The sequence below is a fragment of the Patella vulgata genome, chromosome 2, assembly GCF_932274485.2.
Source record: "Patella vulgata chromosome 2, xgPatVulg1.2, whole genome shotgun sequence".
Taxonomy (NCBI): domain Eukaryota; kingdom Metazoa; phylum Mollusca; class Gastropoda; family Patellidae; genus Patella; species Patella vulgata.
In genome coordinates, this window is record NC_065880.2 from 59,985,014 (window position 1) to 60,002,527 (window position 17,514).

Consider the following 17,514-nt stretch of genomic DNA (forward strand, 5'->3'; position numbering starts at 1 on the left):
GATAGGAAAGCAAACATGGATAGGATAAACCAGCACGCGGCAGTTTTCATCAACCCTTCCTTGAAGTGTCAAATTTGACAATGAACCTCTCCCACGTGTATGGCGCTATTGCGTGTCGCACTTGCAGCTCAGTGGTTCTGTAGTTCCGATAAGTTCTTCATCTGTGAACATACTCTCAAAGCATGTCGAGTGTCCATGACTATTAATTATCATATCACAACCTGCATAGATATTTGCATTTCAATATCCCCTACTTTTTTTGAAGAGTATATGTTAAAATCCGATGATTGTTAATATTACAGCAATATTTAAAAAAGACGACAACTTCGGTATTTCGGACATTTCGCATTGTCGCAGAAAGTTCGAAATAGCTTTAAACGCTAAGTCACACCCACTTTTCTAGTAAAACCCAAGACATCGAATCGATCCGACAAGTAGTTTCCGAGATATGCTCAAGTGGAAAAAAATAATAATCTTAAAATTAATTCTGGCGCGACATAGGCTTCAAGTGTAAACCTTGCATTCTGAATTGTAACACCAAACTTAATAGTATGGTTACATAGGACAACATTACCATAACCTATTCGAAATTTAACTGGTTGTGACAGGCTGTGAACAGGCAGGCCACTCAGATAAGACGAAGACGAAGATTTAATTATTAAAGATGAAATGATTGACCTTGACACACCACTATCAACTAATAAGAGCGCATTTTGACCATCAGAAAATTGACCTTGACAATAATTTCTCGTTGTGAGTTGAATAGATTTACATCAGTAAGATTTTGGGAAGAAGTCGGGGTTTGTTTGGTCTGTTTTGGGTGATTAGGGAATTCATTCCGAGCAGTAGAACAGATTTCCTCAGTTAAAAATCCCGTTGACGTTTAGTAGCGAGATGCTTTTCACGAATATAGCATGCTTGCCAGATATGTTTAGGCTCGAGACAATATTCACAAAAGATTGTTCCTGAAGAACGATTATAATGTGCGTTTTGTTAAAGTAGCTAAGTCTCTAACTCAGTATCATCTAAAGTCTTCGACATTGAAAACACGAATTATTTGTCAATTTAAATCAACATTGATGTTGTGATCTTACTGGGAAAAGATGAGCTTCTGATATCCAATATTTAATACAAAATAAACATTTTACCATTGGTAGACGAATCGTGTACCATAATGCGTTTCTGGGCCATTTGTAACAACGGACTCGAAGACCAAGGCTAGACAAGTCATGTCAAACGGTGACGCCCTATTCGTATCTGGAGAACATGCCTAATAAATACTTTCGGTGTAGACTGGAATAACCAGACGCTAGAGATTGTCATTCGATTGATATTTCTGGCGTATTTCGTCGAACACTACTGATTAGAAATTACAATAAAAACAGAAACGATTGAATCTAAACCAGTTTATGTACATTCATATTACATTATTATATACGTTGTGACCCATTTGTGTCAATTTCTAGGTCCCAAATATTAGCGATTTAGCTCCTTTAATTATGATAATATGTCGGATTCTGACCCTATTGGAATCCTGGTATCTACTAGGGGGGTGGGAATCTTGTTGCGAACTATCAACAACGATCTAGTAAGTGCAAGAGGACTGCACCACACATAATTTACACAAAAACAAATCTATGGACAAGACACAATAAGCAGAAATCAAACAAACGAATATATTAAATTAAGTGAATGGATCCGGGGGCTGTGATGTTCAGTCCCGGGCCTGTAGTGATACAGACTTCACTCAAATTTGAAAACAATAGGATTATAACCCAGAGACACCATTGTGTAATGCCAGCATGAGTCAAGATCTGCTATATGTTACAAGAAATACGCATGTAAACATATTGAAGTAAAACATTATCTATAGTCTAAAAACTAAGTTAAGTGAGAAACATTTTAAGTATTCAATGGAATCGAGGTATATTGATTATAGTTAGGGCATATGTTCCATTTAACACAAAAACAGAGTAAAAGACAAACAATACTGAATACAAAGAAGAGAAAATGTAAACCGTCTCGAAAGACAGCCGTCTGATGACTGAATGACGTGATGTAAAGGCGGTAGGTTGCCAATGACGTCAAAGTTTAAGAAATGTAATAAACACCACAATAAAATTGGCGATTATCCAGATAAGATAACGCCAAAGGGTTAATAAGCTATCGATTTAGGAACTTATCGGAATTATTCAGCTATGTAATTGAACTAAATTATGCTGAAGAAATCGTACCATAAACGTGTATTTATAAAAGGCATAAAATGGGCGATAATCAAGATAGGATTAGGAAACTACAGAAAATATAAAATAAATATTAAATTGGATCATCATCCAATATGTAGTCGGTAATACTAATATACTTATAAGAAATGTCAAACTTGGTATGTTGAAGAAATGGAAGTTTCGAAATTTATTTTAAAATGAGTAATTGTGTACCGCCTTTGGCAGTGCACTTAAAATAAAGAGATTTTATTCTGGAACGAAATAGTTCTTTATCGTTACATATGGTCAAAAATCGTAATGCTTGTGAATAGAAAACACTATATAGCGTAGTATCTGGTATGTTACTGTTAAATTGACGTGTATTTTACTACTTCAAAGCCGAATGTGTCCGTTTTGTCGAAAATACCAACATTAAATTTGTTGTTAATTATTTTTATATCCAGGTCAACAGATGCATTTATAGTGCCACAATTTTCTTTATTTAATATATAAGTTCCGGGGGATAAATTTCACTTTTATATTTGTTGAAAGTACCTTTATCATTGATAGGTGTTAGGTCATCAATGTATCGAAAGGTATAGTTTAGACTTTTAGCTACTTTCTAATCAGTTGTTCGTTTATGATCCTGAAAGCAGAATTCATTTTTATATAAATGTGCGTATGCCATAAATGGGGCGGGGCCAGTTCCCATTGGTAAACCAATAGTCTGCTGTATTTTCTTGATCAAAAACTATAGTGTCGGCATTGCGACGTTTTATAATGCATTTAGCACCTTCTGAGTAAATGCCTATCAAGTTTCTGCCTTTCCCGAAAGCTCCATTAAAAGCTTTATCCACAAACCAATCCAAATTATCGTTAAGATTTGAATGTTGAAGCATAGTACACAAAGTAGAAAAATCAAAAGTGTCTATTGTTTTTGCATTTTAAAGTTTTTTATTGATTTTGTCTAAAGTTTCTATGATGGGTTTATTTTTATCAATTATGAAAAAACTATTAATGCCAGTATAACTGCGAAGTGTTCTGCATTAAATGGCATGTTGGGTTTGGCATAGTTTAAGCCCTTTGGTAATTGTTTTAGCCAATGGTTTTGTTTGGCAGTTACTGGGGGGTATTATGTACCTGAATGTTACTGGGTTTTTTTTTATGGAATTTAGGTATAGAATAAATGTAAGGTAGTGCATCTATTTTAACATTGTCTCTAATACCATTACTCCTGTTGAAAGTGTATTGATTATATAAAATGTCTAGTTTAGTTAAATCCGTAATGCATTTATAAGTGTCATTTTTAGTATTGGGCAAAATTCCAACTTCAGTAAGAATATTTCTTCTAAGATAGTACTTTTTACAGGTAAAGGTAATATTGTTGCTATCCTTGTCGACAGGCGTTAAAACAAATCTTTCTTGAAGAGTAGTAAGACATTCAACTGCAGATGTATTGTTATTTTTGTTATTATTGTTGTTTTTCCATTCTCCAAAAGATTCTAGAGGTGCACGAAATCTATCAGACCAGGCTACTATACATTTTCTGATTTGAGATTTAAGATTATTATGTAACTTTCTGAAATTAGTTTTACTGGGTTGTTCTCGAAATTGTGGTCCAAAGCAGAAAAGGTTTTTAAGATTTTTATTTTCAACAATATCGAAGTTCCCTGTCAGTATATGGTCATGAAACTCATCTTTAAAAGGAGAGTTGGCGCATAGACATGTTGTATTATCGTAATTGTCAATAAATTCTTGTGCGTTAAGGTTTTCAATAGTTTCATGGTAGTTAGATATTTTATTACGGATTAGAGGTAAAAATTTGTATACGACTGTGGGTGAAATTTTAGGAATAGTATCTGGTATAGATTTAATTACTGATCGGTCTCTAAAGATTCTATTCAATCCAATGTCTTGTATATGTTTATCCGTAAAAAGGATTTTACATAACACATCAGGTTTTTTGTTTCGTACTTTATGAGGGTGTATTGAATGCTTAGGTGAAGAACGATCTTGGCGTGATCTATGTAAATAAAGAGATCTGTGTGGACTGTCATATCTATTATGAGAATTGTGTGGACTGTGTGAGTTTGAACTACCTCGAGAATTCTGTCTGATATGTTGGCTTGTAGATCGGCGGTTAGATCTTTCATTAGATGCGAACTGCAGCTTCAAGACATCTAGGTCTTCACGAATAGAAGAAAGATTACAGGTAGCGAAGGAGACCTCTTTAGATGTTACAGCTGAAGTCTTACTGTAAACATCAAAATGACATTGAACCTTAGCTTGTATATCAGCTAGTGAAGTGTTTTCAGAAGTGGTCATCGCCATAGCCTGCTGACAATTTGTGGGGAGAACTGAAATGAACTCATGCTTGAGTTGTGCGCGACTGACTTCCAGTTGATTTCAAAATGTTTTTAATGCTTCAAGGTTCTCAGCAGGAGCTGAAGACGATCATATTTGAAAGATTGGAAATCCTGATGCAACCCATAAGGAGTTTTATTTTCAGAAAATCTTTCTAGAAATTGTGTTTTTAAATCCTGACGACTGCGAAATTATTGTTGCGACGATTAGCCATGATATATAGAAATAGAAACCAAAATGTAAAAAAAAATGTTTCACGTTACGACCGTAACCTTCTTTCATTCGCTCTAGATGCACAATTCATAAAAGTATTGACAAATTTCAGAAATTGAAAACAGTAGTTAGATTGTTTGGAGTACAAATAATTGAAACATATACCCTTTAAAAAGTAAGGGGTATTGAAATGCAAATATCTATGCCGGTTGTGATATGATAAATAGTCATGGACACTTGATATGCTTTGAGAGTATGTTCACAGATGAAGAACTTATCGTCCCAACAGAACCACTGAGCTGCACATGTGACACGCAATAGCGTCATACACGTGGGAGGGGTTCATTGTAATATTTGTTTGTGATATTTATTTTTATAACAAATTATCAGATAAATTGGCAATATTTTGTGACAATTGACCAGATTGAAATCGTGAAATAAAATGAATAATCAGAATCACACCACAAAATCATTCATCAGCAGATTCACACATTTCTAATGATATTAGCAACTTAAGAAATACAACAATTCCATAGCCAAATGAATTTTGATATTTTGATTACGAGAGGGATTACTGAAGTCTTCTTAAATGCAAGGAAAAGAAATAATAAAAAAATGTCTTGTTGATACAAAATTTTTCACTAAAAGGATTGTCACTGCATAAGCTTAGTCTTCTTTGATTAGCAAAACATGGCTGAAGTTAAAAGACTGTGGACTAAGAACACAAAATTTTCTCCAAAGTTCGGGTTGACGTATCATAGACAAAAATCTATAAATTTTGGACATCAAAGAAGACACTTATTTTTTATCCAATTTAAGTGCGGTTTTCCACAGTCGGTAGTAGTTCAGAATCAAAAGATCATGAATGATTTTGGTGTGGACCAGACCTTCCATGCTAGAGTTATGCAAAATGCTAAATATGTGTTAAGTTTTTAGATTCCCTCCCTCCCCCAAGTTATCCCCCTTTCCGAAAACCTCATGATGGTCATAGAGGCTACACTTTGTAACATATTGATTTCTCACTTGATGTGAAGCATTGAAACAATGAGATGATGAGTCCTATGGATTTTCCCTGTTCTGTGTCCATCCATTACAAAATATTGGCATATCTTGCATGGCAACCGCTTGGTTTTTTTTTCAATTTTACGATGTGCACATTACTTTACTAAATATCGTATTCAATGTTTAAGTGTGGGATAATGTGGTATAAAAACGATCAAAGTTGTCATCTTGACGAGTCTAGTTTTTTTTGGTTTTTTTTTATTTTTAGTGAAAAATATAATGAATAAAGAAATGGCTGGAGCATCAATGTTAGTTGATGAAGGTGAAGAAGGTTTAACAGAAGGGGAATTCAAATTAGCTCAGGAATTATTACAGGTATACTAATATAGCCAGCACTAATGAAAGTCTGGACTGCCGGATCCCATCGATATTCGCAAGAGTTGTGGCCGTACTATGCCGTCACCCTGTTAGTCGTCGCCCCTGTCCGTCCGTCCGTGTGTCTGCCTGTCCGTCAACAAGTTGTTTGTGGACACTCTACAGGTCACAATTTTTATCCGATTTTGACGAAAGTTAACATATGTGGCTATCTCCCAAGGATCTTGGTTCCTTTCGATATTGGCATGTATCGGACCATAACTTCATGGATTATTAGGCTGAAAGCCTATTGAGATTACTAAAATTATTATTAGGCTTTCACCATTGAAAGGCTATTGTTATTACTAAGATTAATATTATTAGGCTTTCACCTTCGGTGAAAGGCTATTGTTATTACTAAGATTAATATTATTATTAGGCTTTCACCTTCGGTGAAAGACTATTGTTATTACTAAGATTAATATTATTAGGGTTTCACACTGCGTGGCTTGTGTGAAACACTATTGTTTTTGTTAAAATTATTAGGGTTTCACACTGCGTAGCTTGTGTGAAACACTATTGTTTTTGTTAAGATTATTATTCTTCTTCTTATTATTAGGCTTTCAGACTTTCGTCTATTATTATTCTTTTGTTTTGAGTAGATCTCAGCAACTGATTGTCGGATCGTTACGATTTCTTCGGTTTTATCGGAAAAGTGGGTGTGACTTAGAGGTTAAAGCTATTTTGAACGTTCTGCGACAATGCGAAATGTCCGAAATCACCGAAGCTATCGTTTTTAGAAATATTGCAGTAATTTTAACAATAATCATTGGATTTTAACTTTCGATGCATTTTGGCATAGCCGGAGACGGGGCACATAGCTACGCTACTTTTGATTTTTGATTTTCGGCAAATCTTCGCAGATATTAGGCGCTAAATTTAGAAAATTTAAATTTTTACAAAAAACTTTTTTATTTATGAATATTTTTTAGTCGTGTTTTACACAAATATAACGAGTCCTCTGACTTGGGCAAAAATGTGAAAATTTTTTGTCTCGGTAATTTTCCTTGGCCCCCATTTTTAGTCGTGTTTTACACAAATATAACGAGTCCTCTGACTTGGGCAAAAATGTGAAAATTTTTTGTCTCGGTAATTTTCCTTGGCCCCCATTGGCTAATTCAGTTTTTCAGTCCTAGATTAATTATTTATTGTTCGATTTGTATAAAACAAAGTTCATATGCTCCGTTGTCTCAATTGTCATTTTTTTTGTTACCAATAGTGTTATCTGTCGGCACCGGAAGTGGCGTAAATTGACAAAAAACTACAATTTTGACAGTTAGGTACCATTTTTCGAAAGCAAATATTATTTTTTTCAAATCTGGGACCAGTTTTTTTAATTTCGATTCCGTTTTCGGGCTATTTCGATTAAAAGGTGAAAAAAAGGTGTAAAATTAAGCTATTTACAACCCATCCAGCGTTTTCATATTTTTAAATATTACTTCGTAACTTTCATAAACTCGTAGCAATAATCTATACGGAGAGAATGTATGTGAAAATTAATTTGTAATATGCGCAGTTGCCGAGAAATGGGCAATTTTGCATGAGTCACTTTTTACGCTAGTTTGCCTGTAAAAGAGTCAATTATTATTCGATTTTCATAAAAGTGACACCATTTGATGTGTAATGTCAATTTTAACTAGGTCAAACCAATTTAACATTTTCAATATCACCGGAAATGACGTAATTTGGGCAAAAATTGTATTTATTCAAATGAGTCATATTTGTTATTTGTTTAAAATTTTGATATTTGATTCAAATCAACTAATACAATGAACCCTTACGATCATATAGATATCACAAAATGGTTTCTAACTTGTTCAGTTGCGGAGAAATAAGCTATTTTCAACAGGTCACTTTTTAAGGTTTTTTGTCAATAAGAGTGTCAATTATTATTCGATTTTCATGAAATTTTCACTGTGTGATACATTTTGCCATACATACAAGTAATTTAAGATTTTCATTATCACCGGAAGTAACGTCATTTTGGCAAAAACTGTATTTTTAGCCTTCAAAACAGATATTTTATTCAAATGAATCAGATTTGTAATGTTTTTAAAATTATGATATTTGATTCCAATCAACAAATAGAATGAACTCATTCGATCATACAGATACCTCAAAATGGTTTATAACTAGTATGGTTGCAGAGAAATAGGCGATTTTCTACAAGTCATTTTTCAAGGTTTTTGGTCTATAAAAGTGGCAATTATTATAGGATTTACATAAAATTTTCACCATGTGATGATGCTATTTCTGATTTCATAAACCAATTTAACATTTTCATTATCACCGGAAGTAATGTAATTTTGACAGGATCACTGACATGTAGCAAATGAATTGATTGCTGGATTTGGTTGTTTCTGCGTCCATTTTATTTCATGTGTGCAATGCTTATGTGGAAACCTGTTTAACGGTTTCATTGGTACCGGAAGTGACATAAGTTCAAGGGTAACGTGGCACCGGTGAAACCCGTCATTACTGCTTCGCAGTTCTAGTTATTATTATTATTTACCGCGGGAGCCTAGATCTCCATGATCGAAAACAGATATCGATCTGGAATTAGATTTTCTATCGGGAAACCATGTGGTGGCTACTTGATAAAATATTTTTGAAATTTCTGCGCATACCGGAAGTGACCGAACTTTGTACGTTGTCTAAAAATTGAAAATAGGCCATAGTTTCGTCAATTCTTTATCCATTTTCAAGCAAATTACATTTTTGGAATCCCTGAATCTTTTCTGAGACAATGGCTATCTCACATTTTTCAATTTCGAACATTCGTCTATGACTTTTATCGTTCGAAAATTGAAAACATGTTGTTTACGAGACAATTTTTGTTATTTTTCAAAATTTTCAAATTTGACTTACATTTTTGGATACCTGAAGTCCATCCGATTCCAGTAATATAAGTTTTATTCAGAGTTATCGCCCTTTATTTTTCGATTATTTTCGAATTTTCTTCCCATTTTGTGAGCTCGGGTTTCGTTTTATGGCAGAATTGACGTTTCTGAAACTTCTGGAACATGAAGTTATCGTCCAATACCAACTTATAAAGCAATTTCGACAAGAATCCTTAAACCGGAAGTAGTCGAAATAATATGCGATATTTTGAAAAAAAACGTGAAAAATTGGTGTTTTGGGTAAAAACACGATTTCTCCGTACGATATCAACGGATTAAACAAATTAAGGTATCATTTAGTCGGGCGGTGATTGGACCACTGAATGATACCCAATTCCTGCGGATACTATGATCAGGCAGCAAAATATGGCACGCTGAAAATCAAGTATTTTCTGATTTTTAGCATTTTTGGACGCCTGTATCTCAAAAACTACGCCAGCGATTTTTATGAAACTTTCTCTATCGAGAGACCTTGTGGTAGTCTTGTGTACGAAGCATTCCATTACGACTTTGAAATATCTGGAATAGGTGAAATAACGGACTGAAAATCGAAAAAAAGTCGAAAAATCGTGAAATTTTGGAAAATGCTCTACTATTTTTTTATTTTAAGAGATTTTCAAAAAAAGGTTGAATATTCTTATAGCTAACCTAATTACGATTCTAACGATATATAATATGTATGTAGTTATTGAAATTTAATTTTCGATATTTTAATTTTTTTGCATTGTTGGCACTTTTGAACATAGGATTTCTCAGGGGAATTTTATCTGATCAGATAATGTAATATATCATTACAGAGCCCTGTGGCTATTTTAGTGCCCAAACCGGCTATTAAAACTATTCCGACAATAATAACCATACCGGAAGTATTCAAAAAATGAAAAAAAAAAGGTTAAAAACATTGTCGCACTTGCGAAAAAATTGATTTCTCCCTTAGGTAATAGCGGACCAAAAGAACTAAAGTGTCGTTGGATAGCCCTATTAATGGACCATCATATGGTATCTAAATAATACGATTTTGATGGTAAGGAAATAAATTATTGTATGAAGAAAAATCTAGTATTTTCCGATTTTTTAACATTCTGAGACGCCATTTTCTCCAACACGACGCCTACGATTTTTCTTAAACTTTTCTTACTCAAAGTCCTATCGGTTGTCTATATAGTGAATCCAAAATGAAAAGCATTGAAATAATATAGGTGGTCCAAAAATGGCCTCAAACTTTGAAAAAAATTGAAAAATCGTTAAATTTTTGGAAACGCTCTTTGATTTATCTTTTTTTTTCCAAAACTACTCATTGGATGTTTCTGACACTTCTGGTACAGAAAGTTAAGTATCCAAAGAACTTCATAAAGCTATCACGACAATGATCGTAAAACCGGAAGTAGTCGAAAAAATGTCCGATATTTTGAAAAAAAAAATTTTTTTACGAAAACCTTTTTAATTTTTTTTTACGAAAACCTTTTTTATTTATGAATATTTTTTGATGGTATTTTAACCCTGTGTAAAATACCATAAAAAAATATTCATAAATAAAAAAGGTTTTCGTAAAAAAAAATTAAAAAGGTTTTCGTAAAAAAAAATTTTTTTTCAAAATATCGGACATTTTTTCGACTACTTCCGGTTTTACGATCATTGTCGTATCAAAAAAAAGTTACATATTCAGATAGCTGATGTAATTACGATTTTAAAGATGTATAATATGTATTGAGTTATTGAAATTTGATTTTCGATATTTTGACATTTTTGGCACCTTTGAACATAGTATTTCTCAGGTGCATTTTTGTCTGATCAGATAATGTAATAAACCATAACATGGCCCTACGGTTATTTAAGTGCCCAAACCGGTTATTAAAACTACCACGACAGTAATCTCCACACCGGAAGTATTCAAAACATGTTTAAAAAGGTTTAAACATATGGCGCTTTTGCGAAAACTTGATTTCTCCGTCAGATATTAGCGGACCAAAGTGTCGTTGGATAGCTCCATGGATAAGCCAATGAAATGATTCGTTAAAAAATGAAGAAAAAAGATTTTAAAAAATAGCGCTCTTGCGAAAAACTTGATTTCTCCATCAGATGTTAGCAGGCCAAAAGACCGAAAGTATCGCTGGATAGCCCCATGAATGGACTATCATATGACATCTGAATGATACGATTTAGATGACTAGAAAATAATTTATGGTACGCCGAAAATCTAGTATTTTCCGTTTTGGAGCATTTTGAGACGCCATTTTCTCGAAAACGAAAACTACGATTTTTCTTAAACTTCTTTTACTTAGAGTCCTATCGTTGGACTATGGCGTGAGTCCAAAAATAAAAGCATTGAAATAATATAATTGGTCCAAAAAGAGCCTCAGTTGAAAAATCCTTAAATTACTGAAAATGCTCTTCTATTTTTCTTTCTTTGGAAAACAGCTAAATGGATTTTTCTGAAACTTCTTGTACAGAAGGATAGGTAACCAAATAACTTGTTAAAACTATCCCGACAATTTTCCAAAAACCGGAAGTAGTCGAAAAAAATATCCGATATATTGAGAAGAAAAAAACATAAAAAGGGAAAAAAATGGTGATTTGCGAAAAGAGTTATTACTACGTAATATTTCACCGAATCAAAACAACTAAAGAGTCATTGGAGAGCCCGAACAATGGACGATCGTATGACACCTAAATAGTAAAAATTCGAGGGTTAGGCAATATATAATGGAACGCTGAAAATCTATTATTTTCCTTTTTGGAGCCTATTCAAACGCTTTTATTTCGAAAACTTCTCTTATTTCCTTTCTAAAACCTATGTTACTTAGAGTCCTAACAGTGGTCTATGGTGTAAATCCAAATTTAAAAGCCTCAATATTGTATAAATGGTCCAAAAGGGCCACAATCTTTGAAAAAGGCCGAAAAATCGTTATATCTGTAAATCTGCTTCTAATGGTATAAGGGAGGTAAAACTGTCCAATGGATCTTTCTGAAACTTCTGGTACAGGAAGTTAAGTTCCCATACCACTTGTAAAATCTGTCCCGATAATGATCCTTAAATAGGAAGTAGTCACAAAAATATTCGATATTTTTTTTAAAAAAAAAAAAGACAGTAAAAAAATCGGTACTCTTGCAACAATCGGAATTTCACCGTTGGGTGTGACCGGATCAAAACATCTAAAGCATCGTTTGGTAGCTCGATAAATGGGCTATTGTATGACACACTTCCTGTCTGTTACTGAAAGCCGGTTCAGTTCTGCTTGCAGGTCTAGTTATTATTATTATTATTATTATACCAAATTATTTTTGATTAGATCTCAGCAACTTCTTGTCGGATCGTTACGATTTCTTCGGTTTTACTGGAAAAGAAGGTGTGACTTAGAGGATAAAGCTATTTTGAACGTTTTGCGACAATGCGAAATGTCCGAAATCACCGAAGCTATCGTTTTTAGAAATATCGCAGTAATTTTAACAATAATCATTGGATTTTAACTTTCGATACATTTTGGCATAGCCGGACACAGGGCACATAGCTATGCTACTTTTGATTTTTGATTTTCGGCAAATCTTCTCAGATATTAGGCGCCAAATTTCGAAAATTTAAATTTTTACAAAAAACTTTTTTATGAATATTTTTTAGTTGTGTTTTACACAAAATTAACGAGTCATCTGACTTGAGCAAAAATCTAAAAAAATTTGTCTCAGTAATATTCCTTGGCCGCCATTGGCTAATTAGTTTTTTCAGTCCTAGATTAATTATTTATTGTTCGATTTGTATAAAACAAAGTTCATATACCCTGTTCTCTCATTTCCCATTTTTTTTGTTACCGATATAGTTATCTGTCGGCACCGGAAGTGACGTAATTTTACCAAAAACTAAAATTAAGCTATTTACAACCCATCCAGCGTTTTCATATTTTAAAATATTACTTCGTAACTTTCATAAACTCGTAGCAATAATCTATACGGAGAGAATGTATGTGACAATTCATTTGTAATATGCGCAGTTGCCGAGAAATGGTCAATTTTGCATGAGTCACTCTTTACGCTATTGTGCCTGTAAAAGAGTCAATTATTATTGGATTTTCATAAAAGTGACACCATTTGATACATAATATCAATTGTGACTAATTCAACTCAATTTAACATTTTCAATGTCACCGGAAATGACGAAATTTGGGCAAAAACTGTATTTATAGCCTTCGAAACAAATAATTTATTCAAATGAGTCGTATTTAGTGTTTGTTTAAGATTTTGATATTTGATTCTAATCAACTAAAAGAATGAACCCATACGATCATATAGATATCACAAAATGGTTTTTAACTTGTTCAGTTGCGGAGAAATAGGCAATTTTCAACAGGTCACTTTTCAAGGATTTTTGTCCACAAAAGTGTCAATTATTATTCGATTTTCATAAAATTTCACTGTGTGATACCTAATGCCATTTACGATTTCATACAAGTAATTTAAGATTTTCATTATCACCGGAAGTAACGTCATTTTGGCAAAAACTGTATTTTTAGCCTTCAAAACAGATATTTTATTCAAATGAGTCTTATTTGTAATGTTTTAAAATTATGATAATTGATTCCAATCAGCAAATAGATTGAACCCATACGATCATACAGATACCAGAAAATGGTTTCTGACTTGTACGGTTGCAGAGAAATTGGCGATTTTCTACAAGTCACTTTTCAAGGTTTTTGGTCTTTAAAAGTGGCAATTATTATTCGATTTACATAAAAGTTTCACCATGTGATGCCTTATGTCATATCTGATTTCATAAAACTAATTGAACATTTTCATTATCACCGGAAGTACAGTACACTTACATGTAACAAATGTATAAAATGAATTGATATTGCTGGATTTGGTTGATTCGGCGTCCATTTTATTTGATGTGTGCAATGCTTATGTGGAAATCTGTTTAATGGTTTCATTGGTACCGGAAGTAACATGTTTAGGGTAAAGTGGCACCGTTGAAACCCGTCATTACTGCATCGCAGTTCTAGTTATTCTTCTTATTATTATTCTTCTTTTGTTTTGAGTAGATCTCAGCAACTGCTTGTCGAATCGTTACGATTTCTTCGGTTTTTCTGGGAAAGTGGGTGTGACTTAGAGGATAAAGCTATTTTGAACGTTCTGCGACAATGCGAAATGTCCGAAATCACCGAAGCTATCGTTTTTAGAAATATTGCAGTAATTTTGACAATAATCATTGGATTTTAACTTTCGATACATTTTGGCATAGCCTGAGACAGGACACATAGCTACGCTACTTTTGATTTTTGATTTTCGGCAAATCTTCACAGATATTAGGCGCCAAATTTAGAAAATTTAAATTTTTACAAAAAACATTTTTATTTATGAATATTTTTTAGTTGTTTTTTACACAAAATTGACGAGTCATCTGACTTGAGCAAAAATCTGATTTTTTTTTTTTTTGTCTCAGTAATTTTGTTTGGCCGCCATTGGCTAATTCAGTTTTTCAGTCCTAGATTAATTATTTACTGTTCGATTTGTATAAAACAAAGTTCATATGCTCCGTTTTCTCAATTGCCATTTTTTTTCGTACCGATAGAGTTATCTGTCGGCACCGGAAGTGGCGTAATTTTACCAAAAACTACAATTTTGACAGTTAGGTACCACATTTCGAAAGCAAATATTATTTTTTTCAAATCTGGTATAACTGAAAGGGTGCGCCCTTTAAAGGCGCACCAAAATGTTGGGCCCAGTTTTTTTAATTTCGATTCCGTTCTCGGGCTATTTCGATTAAAAGGTGAAAAAAGGTGTAAAATTAAGCTATTTACAACCCATCCAGCGTTTTCATATTTTAAAATATTACTTCGTAACTTTCATAAACTCGTAGCAATAATCTATACGGAGAGAATGTATTTGAAAATTAATTTGTAATATGCGCAGTTGCCGAGAAATGGTCAATTTTGCATGAGTCACTCTTTACGCTATTGTACCTGTAAAAGAGTCAATTATTATTGGATTTTCATAAAAGTGAAACCATTTGATGCATAATGTCAATTGAGACTAGTTCAACTCAATTTAACATTTTCAATGTCACTGGAAATGACGAAATTTGGGCAAAAACTGTATTTATAGCCTTCGAAACAAATAATTGATTCAAATGAGTCGTATTTGTTGTTTGTTTAAGATTTTGATATTTGATTCTAATCAACTAAAAGAATGAACCCATACGATCATATAGATATCACAAAATGGTTTCTAACTTGTTCAGTTGCGGAGAAATAGGCAATTTCAAACAGGTCACTTTTCAAGGATTTTTGTCCACAAAAGTGTCAATTATTATTCGATTTTCATAAAATTTCACTGTGTGATACCTAATGCCATTTACGATTTCATACAAGTAATTTAAGATTTTCATTATCACCGGAAGTAACGTCATTTTGGCAAAAACTGTATTTTTAGCCTTCAAAACAGATATTTTATTCAAATGAGTCTTATTTGCAATGTTTTTAAAATTATGATATTTGATTCCAATCAGCAAATAGATTGAACCCATACGATCATACAGATACCAGAAAATGGTTTCTAACTTGTACGGTTGCAGAGAAATAGGCGATTTTCTACAAGTCACTTTTCAAGGTTTTTGGTCTATGAAAGTGGCAATTATTATTCGATTTACATAAAATTTTCACCATGTGATGCCTTATGTCATTTCTGATTTCATAAAACTAATTGAACATTTTCATTATCACCGGAAGTACAGTACACTTACATGTAACAAATGTATAAAATGAATTCATATTGCTGGATTTGGTTGATTCGGCAGTTCTAGTTAGGCTTTCAGACTTTCGTCTGAAAGCCTATTGAGATTACTAAAATTATTATTATTATTATTATTATTTACCGCGGGAGCCTTTTTCTCCATGATCGAAAACAGATATCGATCTGGGGTTAAATTTTCTCTCCGGAAACCATGTATTGGTCACTCGAAAAACTATTTTTGGAACTTCTGCGCAGACCGAAAGTGGCCGAATTTTGAACGGTAGCAATAAATCAAAAATCGACCATGGTTTCGCCAATTCTTTACCTATTTTAAAACAATTCACATTTTTGGAAACCCTGAATCTTTTCCGAGACAATGGCTATCTCACATTTTTCAATTTCGAACATTCATCTATGGCTTTTGTCGTTCGAAATTTGAAAATACGTTGTTTAGGAGACAATTTTTGTAATTTTCAAAATTTTCAAATTTGACTTACATTTTTGGATGCCTGAAGGCAATTCGATTCCAGGAATATAACTTTCATTCAGAGTTATCACCCTTTATTTTTCGAATTTTCTGCCCTTTTTGTGTGCCCGAGTTTCGTTTTACGGCTGAATTGACGTTTCTGAAACTTATGGAACATGAAGTTATAGTCCAAAACCAACTGATAAAACTATTTCGACAAGAATCCTTATACCGGAAGTGGTCGAAAAAATGTCCGATATTTTGAAGAAAACGCAAAAAATGGGTGCTTTTGGGAAAAACATGATTTCTTCACCCGATATCAACGGATTAAAAAAATTAAGGTATCGTTGGGTGGCCCGGGGATTCGACTGTCATATGATACCCATTTCACGCGGATCGTATGAGAGGGCAGCAAAATATGACATTCTGAAAATCAGGTATTTTCTGATTTGGAGCGTTTTTGGACGCCTGTATCTCGAAAACTGCTCCAAGGATTTTTTTTAAACTTTCCCTATCGAGAGTCCCTTTGGTAGTCTTGTGCATCGAAAAAAGTTGAAAAATCGTAAATTTTAGAAAATGCTCTATTTCTTTATTATTTAAAAAAAAAATACAAAAAAGTTACATATTCAGATAGCTGACGTAATTACGATTCTAACGATGTATAATATGTATTGAAATATTTAAATTTAATTTTCGATATATTGACATTTTTGCATTTTTGGCACTATTTAACATAGGATTTCCCAGGGGCATTTTATCTGATCAGACAATGTAATATATCATTACATAGCCCTGTGGCTATTTGATAAGCCAATCCGGTTATTAAAACTATCCCGACAATAATCTCCATACCGGAAGTATGCAAAAAATGGAGAAAAAAGGTTTTAAAAAATAGCGCTCTAGCGAAAAACTTGATTTCTCCATCAGATGTTAGCAGACCAAAAGAACTAAAGTATCGCTGGATAGCCCCATTAATGGACTATCATATGACATTTGAATGATACGATTTAGATGGCTAGAAAATAAATTATGGTACGCCGAAAATCTAGTATTTTCCGTTTTGGAGCATTTTGAGACGCCATTTTCTCGAAAATGAAAACTATGATTTTTCTTAAACTTCTTTTACTCAGAGTCCTATCGGTGGACTATAGCGTGAGTCCAAAAATAAAAGCATTGAAATAATATAAGTGGTCCAAAAAGAGCCTCAATCTTGGGAAAAAGTTAAAAAATC

General features: G+C 33.2%; 1 protein-coding gene across 1 annotated transcript in view; it reads left to right on the top strand.

Moving 5' to 3' along the window:
* LOC126811202 (uncharacterized) overlaps positions 1-17,514 on the top strand; it is a 240,449-nt gene that overhangs the window by 123,712 nt on the left and 99,223 nt on the right. Inside the window, exon 2 of the mRNA XM_050536772.2 lies at positions 6,052-6,158. Within this exon, the coding sequence (XP_050392729.1) occupies positions 6,063-6,158 (96 nt within the window). The 5' untranslated portion in view covers positions 6,052-6,062. The remainder of the gene's footprint in view (positions 1-6,051; positions 6,159-17,514) is intronic.